The 25,844-nt window shown below is 43.8% G+C and overlaps 1 protein-coding gene across 1 annotated transcript; it reads left to right on the forward strand.

Moving 5' to 3' along the window:
- Positions 1–1,830: 1,830 nt before the first annotated feature.
- SLC5A8 (solute carrier family 5 member 8) lies at positions 1,831–25,844 on the forward strand. Its single transcript, XM_026076122.1, has 15 exons — positions 1,831–2,181; positions 4,208–4,273; positions 7,229–7,280; positions 8,855–8,922; positions 9,809–9,963; positions 11,429–11,569; positions 15,883–16,012; positions 16,772–16,860; positions 18,157–18,269; positions 19,625–19,692; positions 19,992–20,078; positions 20,799–21,004; positions 22,204–22,307; positions 24,132–24,217; positions 25,713–25,844. Exons 1-15 carry the CDS (start codon positions 1,831–1,833, stop codon positions 25,842–25,844), a joined length of 1,848 nt encoding a protein of 615 aa, XP_025931907.1.

Here is a 25,844-nt window from a genome sequence, read left to right on the forward strand (position 1 = left end):
GTTTGTCTGTCAGGTGTCCAGTCAATCATTTCTCTCTAAGATGCAGAAGACTGCTGAAAATCTGGTCACAAATTGGGCAGATGCAGGCAAGTCAGAGTGCCTTGTGCTGAACTCAAAGGACTTGCACCAAGGACTGCTCCCAGTGAATCCGGCAGTGGAAAAGAGCCTAGAGAGGCTGGGCAGCAAAGGGCCACATCTTCATACCCTAAAGGAAAGCAGTGAAATGATCCTCAAACCGGTGCTGATTTGAGCCAGGAAATCCATCCAGCACAGCACTTTGCCAATACACAATTCAAGCCTGAAAGCCTCTGTGCAGAGAGCTACTACGCCCTGCTGTGAGGTGTGGTGTGTGCAGCTGTCCTGCTGTCAGGCCCACATTAGTCAGCTTTGGCATCCTTACGTCTTAATCTCTGTTGATTACTCTGTCTAGGGTTGCTAATGTATCCCAAAGTGGCCAGATGTAACATGTGCTGTATTAGTCCTGGATATGCTGCTAGCTATAGAAGCAGGCATGTCTCAACCACACTACATCCATGGCCTTGAAACCTCCTTGCTGTTTTTGATGCATTTGTGTGGGTCAGGCATGTGAAGCTCCATCTGTGATACACCTGTGCCCTTTGAATCTTGCACCTGTGAGCAGTTGAAGAGTTTGACTGCACCAGCTTCCATGAGCAGAGTGCAGACAGGGGAGATTCCCTGCCATATCGCTGCAGCATTTAGCAACTGGCCTCGACAAGTCTGCCAGGAAATCCAATTTAGTGAATCATCTGCCGGATTGCGCAACCCATAGAAATCTATATAATAAAGCTTATCTTAACCTTCTTCATTTGGGAAGATGATAACATGTCCTAATGAAGACGGTAGGAAATACGGTCCTGGTGAATCGTTAGGTGAATTGTCTGCCCTTCAAAAATCAAATGATGGAGGGGGGAGGAGGAGGGGGAGAAGCGTTCTTGCCTGGTGGGAGTGCAGTCCCCAGGTTTACCCCCGTTCAGACCCGGCTCTGCAGGATCACCCCGGCCCTCGATGCGCGGCTGCGGGGTCGGGGCGATGCCGCACGCCAGCCGCGGGCCCCCAGCCACCCCCGGCCCTCCTTGCCCGGGGGGAGCCGGCCGCAGGCGGCGATGCCCCCCGCCAGCCCCGGCCCCGCACGGCGCGGAGCCACGGGGCGGCCAGAAGCAGCCCGGGCCGACCGGCCGCGGGCCGCGCTGCTCCAAACACCGCCCCGCCGCCGCGGGGAGGAGCGGCCGCCGGTACCGTATAAGGGCCGCCCGGCGACCGGCTCCGGCATTCGCTCCCGGCGCAGCTCGCACCCCGCCCGGGCGGAGACCTGCGCGGGGTGAACCGCCCCGGCCCCGGCCCCGGCCCCGGCCCCGGCCCCGGCCCCGGCCCCGGCCCCGGCCCCGGCCCCGGCCCCGGCCCCGGCCCCGGCGGAGAGCACCGCACCTGCTCCGCGCCTGCCCCGGCGGGGCACACCGCTCCGCTCCGCATCGCTCCGCGCCTGCCCCGGCGGAGGGCACCGCACCTGCACCGCGCCTGCCCCGGCGGGGGCACCGCTCCTCACTGCTCCTACCCCGACGGGGGGCATCGCCCGCACCTCGCCTGCCCCAGCGGGCTGCATCGCACCACTCCTATCCCGGCGGGGAGCACTGCACCGCACCGCTCCGCTCTGCTCCGTGCCTGCCGCAGTGGGGGGCACCGCATCGCTCCTGCCCCGGCAGGGCACACCGCACCTCACCGCTTTGCGCTTACCCCGGTGGGCTGCACTGTACCCCATCCCCTTGCCCCTGCACTTGCTGCTCCTGCTGGGGCAGAGCCTTGGCCCCTAGGATGAGTTCCTCCAGCAGCATTGGGCGCTTCAATGTCTGGGACTACGTGGTCTTTGCAGCCATGCTGCTGGTGTCGGCGATCATCGGCATCTACTATGCCTTTGCGGGAGGAGGGCAGAAGACCTCCAAGGACTACCTAATGGGGGGCCGCAGCATGACCGCCCTGCCTGTGGCGCTCTCTCTCACCGCCAGCTTCATGTCAGCTGTCACAGTGCTGGGCACCCCTGCCGAAGTCTACCGCTTCGGTGCCATCTTCAGCATCTTTGCCATCACCTATGCCCTGGTGGTGCTGTGCAGTGCTGAGATCTTCTTGCCTGTCTTCTACCGACTGGGCATCACCAGCACCTATGAGGTAAGGTGGGGTGGAAGGAGCCTTTCCATAGCCTTCAGGGAGCTGGGGACCCTCTTGTGACTGCTTTCCATGGATCTCCCCCCAAGATCTTCCCCAAAAGCCCCTTGCAATCAGTGCTGGCCCGTTCCTCATAGTGCCCCTAGAGTAGGCTGCAACCCATTCTGTCCCCAGGTCTGCCTGCATTGCCTCTGCCGAGAGGAGATGCTCAATCCTGCTGGCTTGGCTCAGGAGCTGAGCACTGTGCCAGCTATGTTTCCTCACTCCAGATACTCAGTTTAGTAGGTGGATTAATCCTCATGCAGTTTGGACAGTGGTGTGTAGTTAGTGATGTGTAATTAACACACCGAGAGCAGAATACAAAAGCATCCAGCATAGGAACTAGAGTTCTCAAATCCTGGTTCCTCCAGGTGGGTTTCTAAGCTCAGATGCAGCCACCAAGGTCCCACTCCAGTAGGGCATATGTTTCTGGTGTTCTTAGAGATTTTGAGAAGACATCCTTGCTACTTGAGACTGTTCACACTGGTGAATGCCTGTTCTGTCATGCTGACCTCAATGAGGTCAGCAAGCACTCTGTGTCTGTGAGGATTTTCTCGCTTCCACCAAAATATGGCTGAGTCAGTCTTCAGCCCAGCATGTAAGTTAAAAGTATAGCTAGCAGCACAAAGACGTCTGGAGTGGGGGGGGGGCACATCACAAATTGAGTCTATAACCATTTTGGGGTGAGGAGACATCTGGTCAGGGCTTTCTCCTGACCCAGTAGGTCCGTGCAACCTTTTTACCTTCCTGCAGACTGAGAGGTGCTAAATTGGTCATGTCACAGAGCCCTTCAGGAAAGGGACATCAGTGCAGGTGTGTGTCCTTGGCTAGCTACTTTGTTCTTCTGCATTTTATTACACTAGGCAGGGGTGTTATAGCTCTGGAAGCTGAAACAAGGTTTCTGTTGGAAGATCTAGATAAGAATTCTCCAAAAGAAACCTCTCGTGGCTTCCATTGCGTTTTAAATTACTAATCTTTGGACTGTAAGTTAAGATACTTAATACAGAGTTCCTCTCATTAAAAGCTTTTAATTATGACTAGAAACTCCCTGATAATCTGGGGAATGAATCTGCAAAATGCAGCTATAAAAGACATACCTTCTATTTGTGAACAGAGTTCAGAGCTTGGACAACTTTCTGTGTCTGTCCAGGGGTTAAACATTGCTTGAATGTGCTCACAGTTCACATTTTAGATGTGCAACCCATGGGTGAGCAATTTGAGATATCTGAGTGTTTATGTCTGTGTTGATTGAACAGATTGGCAGGTAAAGGAGATCCCTTTTGTGCAACCACACATTGCAGAGGGTAGATAGGATAGACAGTGGGAAGAAATCTGCCCTGTAAAGTGACAAACTCATTGACAGGTCATGATGTGCCAGGCTAGACAGAAAAGGGAGGGTTCATGTTTGTGCCAAAAGTTAAATTTCTCCCTACTGGTGGAAGATGGCAAGTTACTTTGGTGAGGTCAGGTGAGGTTACCATCAGAGGAAGCCGCTGACCACTGAAGACCTTCTGTCCTCTCCCACAGCAGTTCAGGTGAAGGTGCGTATTGCCAGAGCTTCCAAACCAAGGCTGAGAGATAGCTGCAGTGTTTTCATTTTCTCTCTGATTTCACAATGCAAACAGGTTCTTTTGTTCACTGATATTTCTTTGTGACCGTTGCCAAGTGCATAACAGCTGCTGGTCTTTGCCAAGTCACAGTGTGCAGCTCCTTGTCTGCCGAGTGCCTCGAGGCAGCTACATATCACCAGTTTCCATTCTGGAGACTCCATTGTGTACTGGCTAGTTTATGTCTACTTCACTTGCTCGTGTTTCATTATCCAGCTGAGGTCTGCAAAGAAATAAATCCAGTTGACTCTAAGGGTCTTGGCCTTTCAGGAAAATGTAAAAACAGCAGAGTACTCTTTCTGTGTTGCTCATCACTTAACTCTAGTCCTATCAGTAATGCCAACTCTGGGGATAAACATTGTTTTTTTTCTTCTCTTTTACAGTATTTAGAGCTTCGATTTAATAAATACCTGCGTCTCTGTGGAACAGTCCTCTTCGTTGTACAAACGGCAAGTAAACCTCAAAGCAGTTCTGTGGCCCTTGCTAGCCATCAGGATTCTTCAGCTTTGTGTAACTGATTGCTGTCTCTAAACGGTTGGTGAGGTTATGACAGTCCGTGTGTGGCTGGAAGTAAGAGAAAGAAAACTCTTTCTGCTCCAAAGCAAGGAGGCGGAGAGCGGATGCCGGCCTACCTGCCCCTTTGTTCTCTCCATGCCTTGCTGAGCACCCGGAGCAGTCACTTGGCATCGGTACCAAGCCAAGGGACGAGCGACCCTTCGCTGCAGCGTAATGGTGCGGAGAGCACTCGCTTGCCTGCCCACGCAAGAAAGCCACAGCAGGTTCAAAATGTAAACATGCCCCAATTATCTGCGGCGGCATTTTTCATCCCGTGGTCTGTGCATTCTGGGAGTCTGACTAATTCCCAAAGGTCTGTGAAAGGTGACAAAGAAAACAAGCCACCAGGAGGCTGTCATTTGCTCCGCAAGGGTTTGTACCCCCACCGGGAAAAATCTGGGTGTCCGCAAACTGGGAAGTTGCAAACCACTGCCTCAGGGAATGTTAAGCTAAAGCAGTCCCTGCAGTCCCTGCAATTATGGTCAGTGTGGTTTGCTGTACCCAGCCCATTCTGGGAGGCAGTATCAGATCACAGTTTTCAAATGTACAGTGAGTGCGTGCGTTCCAGGTGCTTTGAAGCATCACAAACACAAACGTGAGTTTTCGTCTTTTTTCATAATTATGACGTGGGCTTTTTAGGGAATTTAAAGCAAGAATAAACATACAATCAGAGAACTTTTCAAGTTATATTTCCATGTATTCTTGCTTTTTGCCCCCCATCTTTTTTTATTTAAGACACACCAACAGGTACCAAACAATTGCAATTGCAACAATAAAATGGTGCTCATAGCAGTGCTGTTTACTTATTTGAACAGTGCTGCTTAGCTTGCTTTTTACAGATATACAAGCTTTTTACAGACATATGAGCCCAGAAGGAAGGTAGAGTGCTAGCATGTTTGACTCCTGACAATGTTCCACCACCAAATAAGAAGGCATCACAGTTCTGAAAGTGGAAGGTGGAACAAGCCAAGCATAATCTTTGCTTGCAAGGCTCAGAAAATAATTCTATGATGTAACTTGAATACGTGTCCAAGGAAATTAGCTAAAGATTTACGGACATCTTTCTGTGCCAAGAGCTAGTGATTTCAATAAACTGAATCATGAAGAGAATAGTGGGGAAAGAAAAAAAAAATACCAAGCTCTTAATGGTGTAATTTTAACTGTTTTAAAATTATTGGCATTTTTTTTTAAGTATACATAGTAATACAACCTGAAAAAACACTGAAAAAGTGGAATGATTATATCGTCATTCCTGTTTTAATTTACACAAAAATGTGATCATACTTGTGACAAAACATTTTAATTTCTAATGCTTCAAAGCTCCTGGCACACATTCACTGCGTATGAGAAAGCTGCTTTCTCATCCTGACTCCCTGAACAGGCTGGATTCAGCAAACCACGCTGTCAGTAACTGCTCGGACAGCAAGTCAAGCATGGTTTGGACTTGGCAGGTGTTAGTAGTTGTTAGCTGCAAAGTAATGCAGCTCGTAGTGAGGGGGCTTTCACCAGGGACTAGTCAGGGCTGGCAGCTTTCTTGGCATACAAGCTATATATGAAAATCTAGAAAGGGCTCAGAGCACAGAGAGCAACGCACACGCACGCTGGCACAGGTGGGGAGTGGTACACAGGCTGGAAGTCCCAATTTCTCCGGGTGTCCCACCATCCATTCTGCTATGGGCTGTGCTGGGCGTGCAGCAAGGGACCACGGCAATTCGGTAACATAGGGTGCAGCATTTCCCCCCACAGCTGGATTACAACCCTGGTTACCAGCTGGCTCGTGCTCCAGCGTAGCCTCTGGCCATGTGGCACTGCTCCAGCACAAGAGCTGGTTTGGACCTGCTCAAAAGCTACAGAGGGCAACCTGTGAGTTAGCGGTCTGGGTTGAGATTGTCGCCTGTGCCCGGGGCCCACCGGGCACCTGCTGAGTGCTGGGTGACTTCCGAGTCTGCTGCTTTTCCATGCCCCAGCCCCAGCGCTACCCCCGCAGGGGTGTAAATCAGGAGTCAGAGGTGTTCAGACATGGAAATGTGGTGCGAGTCAGCTCAGGACCTGAAGGAAGCTTGGATCCCTTGCCTCGGGTCCCCTGACCTTCCCTGAAATCGCCTGCCCTTTGCAGGCTGCCTTGCCCTGGGTCACGTCACAGCTGAACTTTTCCTAGTAGTATGAGGCGGTAGTAACAGTGGATAAAAAGGCCAACAGGGTTTTAAAATATACCTAAAGAAATTACAGAGGATATCAGTGCATGAGGTCCACTGTGCTCTTCCAAGGGTGTGGAGTATCATCTCCTTCATTTGTCTATATCTTTTCCTGTAATGGATGAGAATACAAATCTGCTGATAACCATGCTTGGCTTCGTTTTACAGCACAATAATCCCTGATGATGCTATCCATAATGACTAACTAATGCTGTATTTCTTGTTCTTATTCATGCACATTGTAGCTGCATACTGAGAGGCATATTGATCCGAAGACTGAGAAAAAAATTGTAATAGATTCCTGTGTGCAAACTGTGTGTAAATCTCATCAATGTTCTCTTCCTTTTATTTCTGCCACATGACTGCAGATTTTAAGCAATAAAGCAAGTTAATTAGAAAAGCCAGGAAAAGCTGAAGAGGAGTTTGGTATTTAAGAGTCACTGTGGTATACATTTTAAGAACACTAGACTGTGAGGATGCAATGCTTTTTAGTCTCAGACATTTATCTTCTAACAGTTGGAATTATTTCTCAACACTGAAGAGTACTTGGGTATGTAGAAAATATAGATTGCATAAATGCTTGAAGAGAAACCATCTCAGAAAACTATCACCTTTACAATTCTTTTGATTTTATATCTTTTTTTCTCCATCTAGACTTTATACACTGGTATAGTCATTTATGCTCCAGCTTTAGCATTAAATCAAGGTAAGATGAACATACTGCAACTGTTATTCTACTGTTACAATTTTTTCTGCACATGGTACTGGCAGGCTTTTTTTGTAATGCACATCTATAAATAGATAGCTCAAGGATCAACTGTGAAGTCTTCCAAGACTTCTGTTAATCCCAAAGGGAGTGCTTATAGAAAGCCTCCCAGTTGTAATCCTAGTTCTGTAATCCCTAGTTGTAAGGGATTATGGAAGAGACTTGAGGAAAAAATCTGCTCTCCTTTACGCTGACTGTCTAGGAATATCTTTAGTCATGACTACATTCAGAAAAGTTAAGAAAAACTAAGTAAATCTTGAAGGCAACTGACATACCAAACACGTTTAATTGCCCTGCTTAAGTGCTCTCCTTCAAGAGGAGAGCTAAATAAAAGTTCTGCTGCAAATCACTTTTTTCCATGCCAATATGGTTTTGGACTGCCTGGAAATGTTTAATTCAGCTCATCCTTTTGCTTGGAAAAACAAAGCAAAACAAAGAGATCTTGAGCTTAAGATATCTGCTATGGTATTTCCAAAATGAAATATTTCGGTTTTCTACTTTGTAAATGAGCTGCATTTATTTTTAAAGGGGAAAAAGCTTTTGTTTGGAGCCAAATGAAACTTCTGATCTGACACAATTAATTTGTCTGTTTGGCAAGAAAAGGCAATAGCAAAATGCAAAGGAAAAATTAATCATTTTGGCTAGAATGAAAATCATAATTGCTTTTTTTTTTTTTATCTTGTTCAATGAACAAGAAGAAAGAAAAAAATAAAAACCTGTCTGCATTGTTCTCCTCAGGTGTATAAGGCCCATGGGTTTTATGTCCTTGAGGTTTTATATTTGCACGGTAAATATACACCAAAACAAGTTATGATCTATCTGGCTCCCAACCAGAAGCAATATTTTTCATTAAGCTCAGTGCAGTATTTTTCAGTAGCCTGAGCTGTTCATCAGCGAGCCACGTGGTGCTGTGCCCGGCACGGCGGGACTGCACCAAGCTCAGGCAGCGAGAGCTTGCATACCGACCACAGCACAGTCTTGTCTGGCATGGACATACCTATTGTATTGCCCTAAAAAAAAGCAGCATGTAACAGGCTTTTAGTCTGACACACCGTCTTACAGACCACTGCTTAAACCACCTTTACTCTGTGGAGTATCCTCGTGCTGTTTACCTGCTTTGATCCCTGGTGAAAGACTCTGTGGGACTACCCAGGTGCCTCAAAGGAAGGACATGCATTTTAAAACCTTCCCGAGCTGGAAGTATTCAGATGTGTTGCTTGTCAGCATTCAAATTAAACACAAATAGCTTCTTAGGTCCTTGAAATATATATAATTTTTTAGGAGTTGTAACAACTGTTTTTTCAGGGCTTTTTCCATTTTTAGATTTGGCCAGGATGAATCCTCTGGTTTAGAGACACAAATCTTATCATTGCAATTTTTTAATACCTTCTACTTTTGCATGTAACTTATTTCCTTTTTTTTTTTCCCAGCAACCAAATTCAGGTCAAAAATAGACCTTCAGGTTTTTGTCCCCAAAGCTTCATTCACATTGGTACCCTTTCCCTCTTTTCCAGTCACAGGCTTCGACCTCTGGGGTGCAGTGGTGGCAACTGGTGTAGTCTGCACTTTCTACTGCACATTGGTATGTGGCTTTAGATGAGAAAAATCTCTTTTCCTTGTGCCATTCATATCGAACACAGAATTTATTGAAAAGTAACCTCATAACTGGGTTATCCCATAGGGGTACATTTCACAGTGAGGCTGTAGCCACAGAGATATATTCACCCAGGGACATCTCTGGACTATTGAAAGGAGGGTAGAGTTGACTCAAATCTTTTCTGTTTTGATATGTTTGAAATTTTGCTGTTGCTGAAAGAACAACAAAAGGCAGATTTTGCTTCTAAAAATCCCCCCTATGTTTTTTTCTTCTAAACTAGTAGAGCTTAGCTGTGTAATTTGTCAAGCACCTGCTCTTTGCGGCCATAATAGTCCTGTCTGTTATTGAATAGAGCCACTGAAAACAGCAGCAAGTGCCACATGAAAAAAAAAAGGTCTTTAGATTAATACTGATTGCCCAAGTGTCTTGAAGGGTTTAAAAGGAATCTCAGCGACATAAGTTTATTTATATATTTTGGATTAAATCATGTTTATTTTTATTCGCATGAATGGTATGCCTTCTGAAGTTAGTGAAACTGTATACACGTAAGACTAGCACAGGCTGCCCACTTACATTCTGACTCCAACCAAACTCTGAATCAGGGTTGATTTTGTGGGGAAGGAAATACTGGATTAAACTATACATATGGCCAAAGCATGATACACTCCAAAAAAGGGGTCAGCGTGTCCTGAACAGGTTCCAGGATGCAATTTCTAAATATCCCAGTAAAAAATTATCTCTGTTCAGGAGGAAGATGAAATTAATCTACTATGCATAATCCACATAATCCACATAGTACCATTTCTCTTAGTTGACCGTGACTGTGTAACAGTGCTCTTGCTGTACCTGATCCGTGCTGCTCCTTGTGCAGGGTGGCCTGAAGGCCGTGGTGTGGACAGACGTTTTCCAGGTTGGGATCATGGTCGCTGGATTTTCATCTGTGATTATACGAGCCGTGGTGTTTCAAGAGGGAATCGGACACATTGTAAATGATTCCTACTATGGAGGAAGATTAAACTTCTGGGAGTGAGTTTGTATTTGCAAATAATATGCCTTTTTATTCACAGTGTGACTATATGTGGAATTAAATTGCTCTTGAGGGTATGGGGTAGGGGAGTTGGGGGTCCAATTTTTGTGTATTTTTAAACAAGCTTACCTAGTTTGAATGATATTTTTAGGTTTTACACCATGCAAAAACTTGCAAAGAGAAAAATCTCTTTGCAGAAAATTATTTTGTCAAGTAGGTATTTTAAGGATATATTTTAGATTCCTGTGAAAGTGAATGGTGAATAGGAGGGGACAATCATATTCATAATTACAGTTTGCAAACAAATGATTTGTCATTTTGGGTACCGAACCAAATGATTGGGAAAATAATAGTTTGGGGCTAATCTGAAAATAGGAAATGTTTTTCTTTTCCTTAAAATAAAAATCTGATGGAAATTTTCACGGTGTGTTAAACAAAATATTTCAATCATTTGGAGATGAATGTGTTTAGTTTTAACAATATTTTAACTTCCATTATTGTAACTATTAATAGACTAAAAATATGACTTTGCAAGGTCAATAATATTCATTTTTGACAGTGTCAAAACAAAACACTTCAAGTCAAAAAAAAGTTTTTTGTACTTCTTGATGAATAGGTGAGTCCTGAGAAAGTTCACCTAGGGCTGTTGGTAACAAAAGCTTAGTTTGAAAAATGTTACCTTTATCTATCACTTCATGTTATTCATAAGGTCATTCTGCAGATCTCTTCAACAAGTTCTTCAGTAAATAATTCATCTGTGGATATTTTCTTCTTTTGGTGAATGGTGACTTTTCAGTCTGTCTGGCTGACTTGCAGTGGTTATACAGCATTGCTCCTTCCCCCCATTTTAGGGTTCAAAAACAGGAAAAAAAAGGAAGAATAAAGGCATGTAATAAGTGAATTAGTAGGACATTGTTCACCAAGCTAAGCATTCTTTAGTGCTTTATTCAAATGTGATTTAAAACAATTTATTTCTGGCTATTTAAAGCCTGTTCTTTACAGCACCTAATACATAGAGCTAGATCAGCAAAATGTTATACAGAGATTCTGTCCACAGAGGTTGGGCATGCAAACACACCTTGGTGTTGGTGTCAGACTGATGTCCCTGGAGATAAGAGGCATATTACACTTTTACTGAAACATCATTTCATGACAGCAGCCAGAGTCATTACATGCATGCAGCTTTACTTATGACCATCGTTTATAGGCAAATAAATTTGTCAGAATAAACCTTTGGACACATCTGAGTTTTTTGCTGGATCAGGATTTCATCTCTGAATTTAACATTTGCTTTCTGTGATTTCATATAAAGTTGGAGTATCTGAATGTTCAAAAACTGGCCAGATTAGAGGGTTTATATTAGAACAAATATGAGCATATTTCTTCTCCTAGCCATTAAGGTCTTATGATATTGAAAAAATTTTCATATTCTGAGTTTGTTTCTTCTCTTCCCTCTCTTTGTAGCTTTAATCCGAATCCTTTGCAAAGGCACACCTTTTGGACGATTGTTATAGGTGGGACCTTCACATGGACTGGCATATATGGGGTCAACCAGTCTCAAGTACAGAGATACATCGCATGTAAAACCAGGTTTCACGCAAAACTGTAAGTCTGCCTACAGTAACTGTTCAATGTCTAAATTTAGCAGTGACTATTCTTTATAAGGGAATTTTTTTTAAGGGAATGTTTTTTCCTACTTGTAAAAGTCCCATAAAAACTACTTGTAAAAATCAACAGCTTGCTTTCTGCTTTGTGAACCAGGTTAGTGCTATAAATACTGGTATTTGAATTACATATAATTGACTGTTACATTCAACTTTGTGCCAAACTGTTTTACTGTGCCACTATTCTTGCATACAAATAGCTGCATTAAGTTTATATGCAACCTAAAGACCAAATGATATAGTACTTACTTGTGCTGAAGCTATATCAAGACAGCATCTTTAATTGCTACTCTATTAAACCTAAATCAATGTTTGGGAATTTTGCTTGAGTAAAGACTAGGAGAATTTTCCATACAGAGGAGTACAAGCATGAGAAAATACAAAAATGTTTTATTCAGTGATAAAATTTCTAAGGAATCATATATTTTGTTTTCTCAATAGCCATGATGTATTCTTTAAGAGTTCACTATGGAAAGTAAGAGTTCTGTTTTCCTTAAGTTTAATAATTTCTGATCAGTCTTTACTCTAGACCAGAGTATATTTATTAATTTTATTATCTTCTCTTTATAATTAGTATCCCTCCAGTAGCCCAGAATTTAGGATTTAAGACATATTAGCCAGCTTGTAAACTCTTTCTATTTACAGGAGAAATATATAAAAGGACATTGTAACTATAGTCACCATAAATTCCATAATACAGTGACACACAGTAGAGGAGTTTTATGAAGGCTTTCACTTTAAAAAGAGAGCAAAATACCCACAAAATCATGTACAGTTTAGGTTATAGTAGTAATGAAAATCTACTTTTCAGTCATTCACACTGCAAACAGAAATGAGCTGATGCTCGTCATCAGCCACATCTCCAGCACATGATGTGACACCTCCGCAATTGCTGCATGTCTGGCTTCCAGGCTCTTGATGTTGCAGTGGCAGGAGGTGCATCCCCCATCTGTAAAGCCAGCCAGCATGATCACGTATAGGCAACGGCTACCTACATCGTGCCCAAATTGTGTGCCACTGACACTGCTCTTTCCAAGCGCTCACTCCACTTGTGGCCACGTTCCTCTCTCGCACCCTCCTTGTAATGAGGGACATCTCAGGGGTGTCCCAGAAGCAGAGTGTGGCCAAGGGGAACCTGGCACCACGGCAGCTTCTGGGCAGATTTTCTGAGCTGTTGCACAGCTTTGACCAGAGCTGGAGCCTACCTGGTTCCAGAGGGGTTTGGATGGGATTTATGGCTCCTAACAAATTAAAGGTGGCACTGCCTTTATGAGCAGAGTCCTTGCTTGCCGGTGCGGCCGGTTAAATTCTCTGGCATCTCGCTTGTGCCTGCTGATATTCCCCCCGGCACGGAGAGCTTTCAGTATAGCGGTTATAGCTTGTCACAATTATAGACAGTGGCATTCTGTGGTAACTATCTAGCTCATTCACAAATGTATTTATAAGCACCTCTGGCAAGCCACATTGGTGGCCTGCACCTCTTATTGCCATTAACCTGCACACAGAAACAAAAAATATTGTCAGGTCAAAAGCATAGGGTTTTGCACTACCATTGCATTTACTGAAAGGTTTTAGAAGAGACAGCACAATAATAAATCAGAGCTGAGAAATTAACTCTTTCACAGATCCCAACTTGTGATTTCTGGGAAGTCCTTAAAAAATGACACAAGAATAGGAATTTTCTCAGGCTTTGAGATTGGATTTCACCCCATTTAAGAAACATACCAGTAGGTATGGACACATGCTGCATCCTCCAACTAGGCAAATCAAACATAAAGCTCATATATGAATGATAACAGACATTTAGAGCAGAAGAGCACTTTCAGAAAAATAGGGCCTACTAACACATTTTCTCTTACTTTCCTTTCAAGGTCATCATCTGGCATGTTTCAGTGCTGAAATCTTAGAGCCAGACTGAAATAAACAACCAAAGATAAGCCTTGCGCTGTCACACTACCTACTTCACCCAAGTTCCACCCCATGTTACTCACCTACAATTAATGGGAACACCTCCCTCCAATAGTGCTACAATTATTATAATCCAGTGCTTAGTCACAGGGTGTACCCTGAGCCAGGAAGTAAATCAGAAGAAAAAAAAAACAAAAACAGAATTTTCTTTTCACTGTCAAACACTGACACAGTTTAAAAGCAAGAATTGCCAGATTCAAACAAACAATTCCTTTTGCTTTCCTGTATTTGTCTGCCTTTAGTTACTTGACTTTCTAACCTTTACTGTAGGCTATCGGCTAATACTGCTATTACTTCTATTCAAAGGATTTAGATTGATTTAACTCATTGGTTAAATTTTGTGTTAAATAGCTTCTGAGTGCCTTGCATCAAGGTAGATTAAGCCAATACAGGAACACTTTCAGCTAAATTGATGCAAGACACCCAACCAATATGTGAGTGTCTGTAAGAAGACCACTTCATTTTTGCTTAATTAGTCTAGAGAAAAACTTAAAGTAATGCTAGTTCTGTGTTTAGATCAGCTCTAATTGTAAATGCAAAGCATGAAAGCAGGGTTTCCCGTCCTGAGTTATCCCATCAGCTTTTATCTACATAGGTCTTTTTTAGGAGTTTATGTTGTGTTTGCCTATGAGTTTTCTGTGGTATAGCTAGCTCAGCTAGTTAATCTATGGTACTCTTTTCTAACCGTACACATTTCAATGCTGAACAAGGCCTATAAGGTTAGGTTTTCTTCTGCATCCACTCTGACAGGTCCTGTAGAGCAGTCCAAAGGCTGATGTCCCTCCTTGGATACTGAGAGTGCTGAAAGACCTCCCGAAGCACTGCAGGCACAGATATATTTGCATAGATACCAGAGATCCTCCCAGTGGAGGTCTTAGCAGTTGGCACAGGTCCGGGGCACATGATCTGCCAGGCAATTAAGTCACTATAGGTGAATGGTACACAGATAACTGTGGGGTAACTGGAAAGGAACGCTGTTTTTCAAGGCTGAGCTCCCTGTGGGTGTTTGCTCAAGTTGAACACTGTAGGTAAGCCAGAGTGCGAAGAACATGGTGACCCAGGAATAGTCAAGAGCTGAAAAACATTGAGAAGATCAGGTAGGAGGGGATAGGAGGGAAAATCCCTCACTGAGGGAGGAAACAGATGAGAAGAGCAATTTGTTTTTCACAGCCTATAGAGAATACCAGTTGCGTGTAGCATTAACACTTGAGGATCGGCGTTTCTGCTCTACCTCTGTGTTACCTGTCGCTCTGGTCAGGATGTGGGGAGGAGATGGGGTTACTTTACCATACCAGGCTCCAAGTCCAGGTTAGTCACTGAAAGGGGAAGCTCTGGGGCTGGTGGCAATCCCCTGCTCTCTGAAAATGACAGCTATAAGTAACTAACTCCAACCCAGATCCCAGGAAGAAGGACTGTATGCTTCACTGCTGCCTTCCACAGAGATTTTGTTGAGAGGAAATGCTGAATTTATTGCTTTATAAGCATGATTCCAGCATTGTGCAAGTACAGTAATGCAGCTCCAGAGGCAAAGGAGTGCTAGTGCTGATTAAAAGGTACCCCACACTTTGATCTGGGACACCCCGCCTTACAAATCTGACTGGGATTTGTCTTTACCAAGGGGTGTGGTGAGGGGGGAGTGTTTTCTTGCCAGCTACCTGTACTCTGAAACTTGTGCACCTGATGAAATGTGAGATTAACCATATTTCTCCCATCATTTCTTGATGAGATTTTGTCAGAGGATGGGCACTCAGACCATATGATCAAGAACAAAGTATAATTCTTATATTTAAAAATGTCAGTGACAGGTCTGGTTGAGGCCATATCATGACTCCCTTTCAGGTGGTCAGTCACCAGCTGGAATGACTCCTCAATGGTACATGACTGCTGGTGTGAGCACTTGTTCACTTGGCTCTAAAGAGGCTCACATCTAGAAGAGGTCTGGTCCACTGACCACAGCATAGTGGGATATCTAGCTCCTATCAACTTCAGCAGCTGCTGAGCGCCTACATGTACCTCTGTGGAGCTGGGGTTGAGCTCCATATGTTTCTCTGCAGTTGTTTGCTGCCCATGCCTAGCACTGAATGATGTTTGGTTTTTAAGCCGAAATGATCATAGTACAAAACACTGTCTCAGCCAGTTGCTCCTTCCCTCCCGACTGGTCAGGAGCCGAGCAGAGGTGTAGCCTGCCACGTCCACGTGTGCTAGGCTATATTGTGGCACCAACCTCTAGGGTTTTCAGGGCCTTGACTTTCTTTAACCTTGGCACTTCCTTGTGTGCTCATGCAGGTCTCTCTATATCAACTTGGTGGGCCTCTGGGCAATCTTGGCATGCGCCGTGCTGTGCGGACTGGCCCTGTACTCCATCTACAAGGACTGTGACCCATGGACAGCCAAGCAGGTCTCAGCACCAGACCAGGTAGAGCCCCCATGTTTCAGCGGGAAGGCCAGGAAGGGGATGCTGCCATGGGGCTTGGCATGCAGGGAAGCTGAGGAATGCCCACTGCCTTGCCCCGTTCATGTGGGATGAGGAAGGAGAACCCAGATGAAGCTGCTGACTTGGATGGCTCTTGATGAACGGGCAAGGTGGAGAGAAGAGCTGGTACAGGAGGGAGACAGGGCTGCTCGGGCACCTCAGTGACTTTAAGGGGTGACCACTGGCCTGAAGCCAGTGGCTTCAGGTGCTGTAAGACCTCTTTGGGAGCTATCAAGGCACAGATACCTTTACCAGAGTCTCTAAGCGTAAGGCTGTTCAGTAACAGTAAAGAGCATGTTGGGAGACTTGACCATAATCTACCTGCAGTGAGGGAGCAGGATAAATCCATTAATGCTTCAGAGATATATAGGCCAATGGTGGTGGTGGTGGACACAAACAAAAAAGCATAAAATAAGAAGTTCCCAGAAAAATCAGGCTGTTCTTTTGACGTAGGGGCAGTTTGTTCCTCAGGGTTACTGCTGCCTGTCTAAAACCTGGATCCTAATAGAGCTTACTGAATCTCAAGTGGATGATTTAGGAATCATTTTATGTGTAGAAAACCAATAAATAGTGCCAAATGGGACATTTAAAATTAGAAGAGCTGGGTAGGAAGGCAGTAAGAAGGTTATAACAAAAACAATACAGTGCAAAAAGAAAAATTGGGGCTAGATAGTAATATTTCTTACTCTCTGAACTTTTCAGCTAATGCCCTACCTAGTGCTGGATATTCTCCGTGATTTTCCAGGATTGCCAGGGCTTTTTGTGGCTAGTGCCTACAGTGGGACATTAAGGTAACTTAAAGATGAAAAAAGAACTAACATATACATCACTAGACTCCAAATTATTATTAGGCTAATGTTGCATTTATACTAAAACTTTTGCATTTCATTTCTTTTCATTCTTAAAAAAAAACCATTATGAGATGTTTGACATTGCAGCTTAAAAATTTGCAGGTTTCATCAGTAGCGCTTTGAGGTCTTAAGACTCAAAGCTGTTTGGAGTTCCCTACTAACAACTTCAGGAAACAGCCACACACAACATACAGCACTAACAAACCCTGCATATCTGTGCTTTAAAGCCCCTCTGCTTTAGGAAGTTGTAAGTTTTATAAGCAGGTGGTTATGCAAAATAGCTGCAGTTTGGGGGAATTTTCTGCTGCTCGTCTTTAACTTTCCAGTTTCAAACCTGCATAATTTTAAACACATCTTCCTTTTCCTTGCTCCTGATCTTTACAGTCTTGGTTACAAAAGAGTTCCTGGACTTCCAATTGTCTCAAGTGAGCCCTGTGAAAACAATGGTCACTATATATTTTTAATAGAGGGAAAAAAAATAAATCTCCTTCTATCCCTTAGTGGGGAGTGTTCTGTTCAACTTTCCCAAGGTGTGTCTCCTGGGAAATACCACCTCTCCCAGGAAAGACTTTGAATAACAGCAAGCAGATAAAAATTGGCAAAACTTAAGAATGTGACAGCAGAATAATTTTTGGCTCTGAATACTTGTAGTTATGTAAATAGAGAGAACAGCCACAATAGTTTGTTTTCACGCTTTGAGGGAAAGGCTGAGAGCAAGGTACAAATAGTTACAAGATCACCTGACTGGCTTTGCACCTTAGAGGTGCTGATTTCTCTGACTGCAAAGGGATCCTGGAGCAGTTTGGTTTGGACTACTTGCCTTATTTTCAGACGACTGTAATTAGCTTATCTGAATCCTTCTTTGAGAATGCATTCACTGGCCTGCATGTAGGAATTTTACCTAGCCAGATGTATGCTATATGGATTTGTAAAAATATTACATATACCAATAAAGTTACAGCTTAGCTATATGCAAAAGCTCTTTTGATTGACTTCTCCAGGCCAATCTTTTCATCAAGACCTGCCTTGTCTTCACTAAGATCAATTATTTTAAACAATTTTTGTAAGCTATTAACTGTTCCCAGTTAGTAATAGTCATTTCAACCAACACAGCTGTTACATTGGTTCTCTGATACTGTTTCAGGCAGTAGCAGCTTCTCCCTGCCTTTAACTGTTCTGTTATCTATGATTTCAACTCCTAAGACAAAAAATTTGTATAAATCTTGTCTCCTCTAGTACAGTGTCCTCCAGCATCAATGCTCTGGCTGCTGTGACTGTCGAAGACCTCATTAGGCCATACTTCAGATCTCTCTCTGAAAAGAAACTGTCCTGGATTTCCATGGGGATGAGTATGTCTGGAAAATATCTTTTCCACTTTTACTTTACAAAATGAGATCTTGATTTGGATCTTATTTATGGCAACATAAGTCAGAAGTAAGTCCTTTCAGAACAGTACAATTACATTGGCACAATACTTGAGGGAGATCAGATCAGGTATATAAGCTTTACACAGAAGGGGGGAAATGGCTATTTCAAGTGAACAGAAGAAAAGAAAAAAGCCATCTCGTTTTATCTTTAAGCAGTAAAGATGCACTGCATCTGCATTCAGTATTGATTCTTCGTACTACAGAACTAAATGTCTCTGAAATAAATGTTATTTTTTCTTGCTTCTGTCAAAAATTAGAAGAATGGAAAACAACTTTGTGACAAACCTTTTGAAAAGGGAGTGATGCATGAGCAACAGCATCCTGCCCCCAGAGTATTCATGAGAATGAGAAACTTCATGTCTTCTCCGATACACCCTAAAATCCTCAGTCTGTTTGGATTCTCTATTTAGCATAGCTCAAGGAAGAGAGGAAGAACAAGGCTGAGCAGATGGTTTATGTCTCTAAAGTGCAGTCCCTGTCTCTGCTAGCTGTACTGCCTGACACCAGCAGCAGGTGTGGCCCAGGACAGTGTATGCAATAGGTGTAAAAACCCACAGTCCCAACATGGTGTCATAGCCCAGGCCACTGAGCACAGCACGCTGGTGGCAGGTGACAAGCGTTAAGTATCGTCACCCAAGAGCATTGTTTCTTAAATATTATTGCAAGTAATGTTTAGGCCAGATTTGTTGATGCTCCAATATTATCACAAGCTGCCTGACATCTTGCATTAAACACTGGGATTAATTTACTGCTTCTGTCCTTGTACAGTGAAACTCAATAGGGGTGGAAGTGGAGAAAACAAATGAGGCAGTGTTATGGGTCCTGGGAAGAAGGGACATTGGCTGCTCAGGACATCTACCTCCCCATGACCTGCGACATTCTTTGTCATAGTGCCAGCTCCCAGTAATCTTCCAGCATTTACTTTCTTGCTCCAAAGATTTAGACTGAGAAGCAAAACCCTTCCTCCAAAATAATGACAATCACACAGATTAGCTGAGCAGTGTATGTTGTACTGCCAGACTGGTTAATCCTTGCTGCTATTTAGGATTAAATATTTCAACTAATCTTCAGTGATATACAGGAAGAAGATTGCCAAGCTTGTGTGAGCTCCTTTTAATGTAAACATCAACCTGGCATTTTTGCTGATTCAGGGACTCTTAGAAACAATCCAGATGATGACAGATTTGGTTTGGAGATGTCAGGAGTCACACTGGGTTAAAGGGAGACATTTTTCAAGCTTCAGCAGATTTACACGTTGTTCTGCCTTTCCCACATAGGCCTGTTTTATGGTGGAGTGTGCATTGCTATGGCCGCATTGGCATCTGTCATGGGAGCCTTGTTGCAGGTGGGTGTCAGACTGCTTTTCCATGTCCTTGTTAAATAACCCAGAAGGAGTTGTGTAAGGAAATAATTGCTGGATATCATTGTGAGATTAGTTTTTATTTGTTGGGTATTGGCTTCAGACAGCCCATGGCCCAGCCTCAGCTCTAAACAACCCTGTAACCATACCTTGTCCTGCCACCTTAGAACATGCTGGTTACAAACATGTAATTTCTTTTCCCCCCCCCATCTTCCCTTCACACCATGATGGAGGCTTTAACTTTCCTGGACAGCACCTGATAGCAGACTCTCTTCCTTCCTCAGGCAGCACTAAGCATTTTTGGCATGGTTGGTGGTCCCCTTTTAGGACTGTTTGCCCTGGGAATCCTCTGCTCCTTTGCAAATGGAATGGTAAGTAGAAGTTAAGCCTTGTTGGCTCAAAATTCATTGATTGCTTTGGACATCTCCGTTTTCTCCCTCTGTAATTTTGTGTTGGGCAGCAAGGGAGAACTCTGACATTTTCCATGTAGCTCTTTCCCTTTGCTCCTCTTCCTACTTAACCCCATGAAGTGACAAAACAGGGCTGTATAAGATTCCCATGTCCATAGAAAAAAATTCTGAATAAATATGAACCCTTGTCAAGAACTGCTGGAAAAAACACAGTTTTAGAAGAAACAGGGAACCAAGCATATTGACATATAGCTGAAAAAAAATCAGCCCCACAGTAAGCCTGGAGGATGCAGGCCTGTCTGAGCAAAAGTGGGAAACAAGGGGCCCAAATACTTGCCCCATGCAGGCAGCCAAGTGAACCAGCAAGTTCAAACACCAGCCACCAGTCCCTTGGGTAGGATGGAGAACCCAGCAGATTGAAGGGCCTAGAGGGGCAGGCAGTCTTCAAAACTCATCTGGAAGTTAGAGGTGATAAAAAAACCTCTTTAAATTAGAGGCTGAGTTGCAGTGTTCTGGAGGAGTGCTTCAGTGTCATAAAAATCAGCATTTCCTGAAGAAAAGCTATTCCATCCAAAGTTATTGGATTAAAAAATTTGGATTATTTTGACTATTGCTTACTCATCCAGTTTTTATGTACTTTTGCTTTTCAGTTAAATCCAGTTTTCATTTTCTGTTTTGCAGGGTGCATTTGTGGGTCTTGTCAGTGGCTTTGCTATTTCACTTTGGGTTGGAATTGGAGCTCAGATTTATCCTCCTCTCCCAGCGAGGACTATTCCACTAAGTCTCTCCACTGCAGGCTGTAACATATCCAGCTCAAGCAATTTCACTTCACCAACAGAAAATCCAGTAACAACACTCTTCTACACACAAGCCAAAGAATATACAAGGTATACAAGTCCATCATGGGTAATCAACACTGCACACATTTGGTTTAAAAACACTGTGAACCTCTGCTTAGCATTTGTGTTAATATAAATTTTCCTAATTAACCAGCTAGGTAAATCAGTTGGGAAGTAACAATTGTCTGTGATTTTTTTTTCCTGTCAGAGTGAAGTTTGCCTGCATTATCCCAGAACAAGAAGTCAAAGTGAATCTTCCTATTGACCTGAAAAGCTTTTGTTCTGTATTTGAATCTAAAGGCTTAGATATGCTTTATTGGGAGCCATGGCTTTGGAGAAGGAATAAACTTTATAATTACAAGATTAGCTTCCATATAACCTTTTGCTCTATGAATCTAAGTTGTAGATGGTTAAAGGGGAATTTGCCAGTTTAACAACTCTTCCTACAACAGCTTGTCTGTGCAGATATAGCTCTAACCAGCAAAACCAGAAGAGTGTGTAATGGGCAAAAGGGTTTTTCTCCCCTTTTCAATAGGCAGAAGTCTTACTTTTGTTACCCACAGCTATAAGTAACAGATACAAGAAATAATGCAGGGAACAGCAGGAATAGGAGCTAAACAAAAGTTTCCAGGGATTCACAATCCTCACACCTTAGAGCATTGTACAGTCAGCAGCAGACACTGTGGTGCACACATGAGTGTGCAACTTCAGTTTCACAGGCAACATGCCTCACACAAGACCTCTAGCCTTGCTCATGGCTGTGGGGAAGTCACTATTGCAATGGACAGGGTCGACTGGGAGAACAGAGTCAGATGTAACAGGCAGCAAGACAGTTGTGTATTTCTGGCTCTTTAGAGCTGAATGTGGCTAATCTGCTAGCATTTTATGCCTTTAAATATCATGCCCCCTCCTAAAGATGCTATCCCTTCATCTGGATAGCTGGAGTGCTCAGTTTTGCACTAAATTCCTAGCAGAGACAAGATCATCCTGTTTTACCTGTTCTGTCCCATTCATTGCCTCACTGCACTGACCAGTCCACTCCCTTATGAAGGGACTTGCCCTGCAAATTTTAAAATCAGATTTTGAATGCACATTTTATTACACAGAGGTAATTCAACAGAACCAGATCACTTGTTAGTTCCAAAAGTAAGTCTGCATTTATAATCAGTCTAGAAACATAGCCAACATTTTCAAGTTGTCCAGAATAGGAAGGCAGAGATGATTAACTCTTTCTGCTCTTTTTTTAGGCCTGTCCTAGCAGACAACTGGTATTCCTTGTCTTACCTCTACTTCAGCACGCTTGGGACCCTTGTCACAGTAGCTGTGGGGATAGTGACCAGCCTCCTTACAGGTACTAGTCCCAGAACTGTCATTGAATGGAAGTCTTAGTTCTCTTTCAAGCTAACATGACCAAGCAGAGCTGGCATTGCTACAGTGCCAGGGACCCTGTTGTAAAGGCCGTGTAAAAGTTCCCATCCTAACTCTTGTTTCCTTCCCTCAGCCCCTCTGCATCCCATGCTCAGTCTCTGCCCACAGCAAAAGATATTTCATATTTCTAAGGACACAGAAGTTTCAGCAGTTAACCTGAGGGGCAAGAAGATATGAATCTATTTTTCCTGTTTTATTAGATCCCAGCAGGTGCTGAGGTTTCAGGGTTGTCCCTGAACATGGCAACAACTCCAAGCAAGGAGATACACCTATGCTTCTTCAACAGGACAAAAGCAGTTTTACTTAGAGTGAGTTCAGAGCACTCAAGGGTTATTGTCTGAGCCTGTTCAGTGCATGTTTTTCCACCACATTCACCATGTATGTACCTAAGAGCTGCATACCCTGTGCACGGCTATGTTGCTTCTTTCTCAGTAGTCCCTGTACTATTTGTATAGGGGGCAAAAGCAACACTTGAGACCAGGACTTAGTTCCATCCTGTGGGATCTCTGCTTTTGCATCTGGCCAGTATTTAAACCAAGCCTATCATCCACCTTGCCCACACCAGAAACAGCATAAAAGCAGCTGCTCTCACAGCTTTCCCACTGTGCCCAGCCAAATTCCTGCAATAGCACTCAGACTTTGGTGCTGCTGGATTTCAGACCTAGTAGTCTAGCCTAGAATTGCTTTAGAGGTGAACTCTCTCTTTTTATTCTACTTCAAGACTATGAAACTCAGAACATAGTAGACAGACTGGCTTCCATTAGCTTCCTTGTACCTTGCAACCAATAAGCATAAGATGCACTTTTACCACTTTCTTTTCCTTGTTAGCTGCTCAAGAACTTGCTCACATTTCTTTCCTCCTTCCTTCTATCCTATCCTTACTTTCCTCACTGACATGCACTCTGCACAGGACAAGGTACAGCTCTGGTAGGGATGCCTGTAGACAAGTTTTGGCTCTTATCTGCTTGGGATCAGGACATTTGTAGCCCCCCTACTGAAAGCCTCTCCACCAGGCTGTTAAGCCATAGAACAAAAGAGAAGCTGGGCAACTCTACCCATTCAGTAAATCTAACACAGCTTCAGACATAAAATGAGCCCCCTAAGAGAATTGACTCAGGTCAAGACCCTATTTAAGAGTCATGTGGAGATCAATGCTAACTCCCAGCACCTGTATCTCATTTCATTTCCACACACATTCCCACACCAGACAGTTAATCTTCCATGTGCTAAAAGTGCCCAAATACCCCATTTCACCCCTTGGCTTTTCTTAAATAACTCACCATAGAAATCAGTGTGGCCTGGTGTGAGGACACCCTTACTCTGGAGAACAGGAGCCCTGCTGACAGGGAGCCAAGGATCAGGACCCAGGCTCCAGGGCAGCACCTGGTACCACACATCCTGCCCAGGCTGGATGGTCCCAGATGTCACCATATGCGATTCATCCTTTTTGATGACTGTGTCAGCATTTTTAACACAATTCAGAAATCTGGAGAGGGTCTAGGAAACTCTGAAAAAGGGCTAAGGCATTTCATATAGACCCTGAGGATCATGTTACATTTTGGGAGATGCAGGAGATACAGCGCTATAAAGAAATGTTCCCTAAGGAAAGTAACGTCCGGCTTGTAACTGCCTGATGGCTTTTGCTGCATGACTCTGTCCTGCTCACCTGGCCTGGTGCCCATAGCTGGGCTCTAACATATCACTCACAGGTGGACACCTGGCTGATTGAAACCTGGCTGTTTTGCAGGAGGACTAAAGCAGAAGACAGACTGTAAATTCCTGCTAACCAAAGAAGACTTCCTGTCCAACTTTTCATGGTCTAAATCTGAGACAGTAAGTGTAGTTTTATGACGCCTCTGATTTAAAGCAGTCTCTCCTTGTGGGTACAAAGGCACATAGTCCATGGCCTATTTTCCCCACCAGGATGAATAGCATCTGATGCTGCCTGATATGAGTCTGCTTTAAGACAGTAGCAGAGCACAAGGTGGGTCAGGGAAAAGCAGCTGGCACAGGCAAGGAAGCTATGTTTGGCCACAGCTTGACTTCAGTGAACAACAGAGCAGCCGCTGAGACAAAAGAGAGTTGTTCTCAGGGTTTCTGCCAAAATCTTCCTTCACTAGTCTCTTGGAAGCTGGCCCAAGGCACGCTTTGAACTCAGCAAAGCCTCCTTTGTTTGTAAACATATGTTCTCTAGATTCTGGGGGTTTTGCAACATCAGCTACTGTTTGAGGGAAAACATTTCCAGTCAGCATATCTATTTCCTAGCTCCCTCCCTAAGGTAAAAGAAAAAGGCAGAAATTATTGGCTAGAGTGGAAACAACATGCCTTACAAAGGGGAATGCAGGGGAAATTTGGTTTTCAAAATAAACTATAGGTTACCTTTCAATCAGTGTCCTCTGGATGTTGAACATGCAAGTTCAGCTCTGTTCAGTGCTTTTCAAGTGCTGCAGTAGAGACAATGATATCTTTGAAATGATCCAGTTTGCAAAATGCTTCTGCCCCATGAAGATAACCCCTTTTATTATGATGCCGTGTATTTCAGCTTCTGGATACGGAAGGCCTTTTTACTATACTGCATACTGTTTGCCCATGTCACTGGAAACCAGCTATCCAGCTGATGTCATTCACTATAGCTCCACTGTCTTTAATGGACTGACATCTGTTTTCACCATCTGGGAATTTAATTCCAAAAGTCTTAAAAAAAAAAAAAAAAAAAAAAAAAGTGAAAGCTAATTCCCACAGCAATGCTAATTTCTGCCTGGAGTCAGGAAAAAAAAAAGCGTCTTGCCAGTTATACAGCTGGGAGTTGGGTAGCAAATGGTTGGCACCACAACTAATGCAGAAAGTTAATTGTTGAGAAAAGATTAGGGGCAACTGAGACTTTCTGCATGTGAAGAGCTCAGCCTTTCAATATGTTTGACAGAGATGGTGCATCAAAGCAACAATGCGTGTTAATCTGCTTTTCACATCAAAGATGATTCAAGGACCAAGGGTTGGCAAGCAATAGCTTGGAGGTCTGGCGGTGACAGATCGCTAGACAGGAATGTGGCAGTTGCAACTTTGCACACCCCAAAAAGCCTTAGACACAATTTGCAAGACAAGAACATTTTACATGACTAGTAACAATATGCAATAACAGTTTTTCCATGCCCCTAGAAAAATACCAGCTACTGCAATGAGTAACTATTTATGCTCTGGCTGCAACATGTGTTTGCCTGCCAGGCCTCCTAATTAGCTATGTAAATCAGGCCTGACTCAGCTTGCATGCAGGTCAAAGAGAGGAAGGCTCGCTCTTCCACTTCACATGGTTTTTGTCTTTGCTTTTTAGCCAGAGAAAGTGGAAGTGTTGAACTGGAAACCATTCACCCTGGCATCTGAAGGAACCGACAACCCTGCTTTCAGCCACATGGAAATGGAGGTCTCAGGCAATAAGGACAAAGTCAATGGCCTTCATATATGA

The sequence above is a fragment of the Apteryx rowi genome, unplaced genomic scaffold, assembly GCF_003343035.1.
Source record: "Apteryx rowi isolate R43461 unplaced genomic scaffold, aptRow1 scaffold_426, whole genome shotgun sequence".
NCBI lineage: Eukaryota > Metazoa > Chordata > Aves > Apterygiformes > Apterygidae > Apteryx > Apteryx rowi.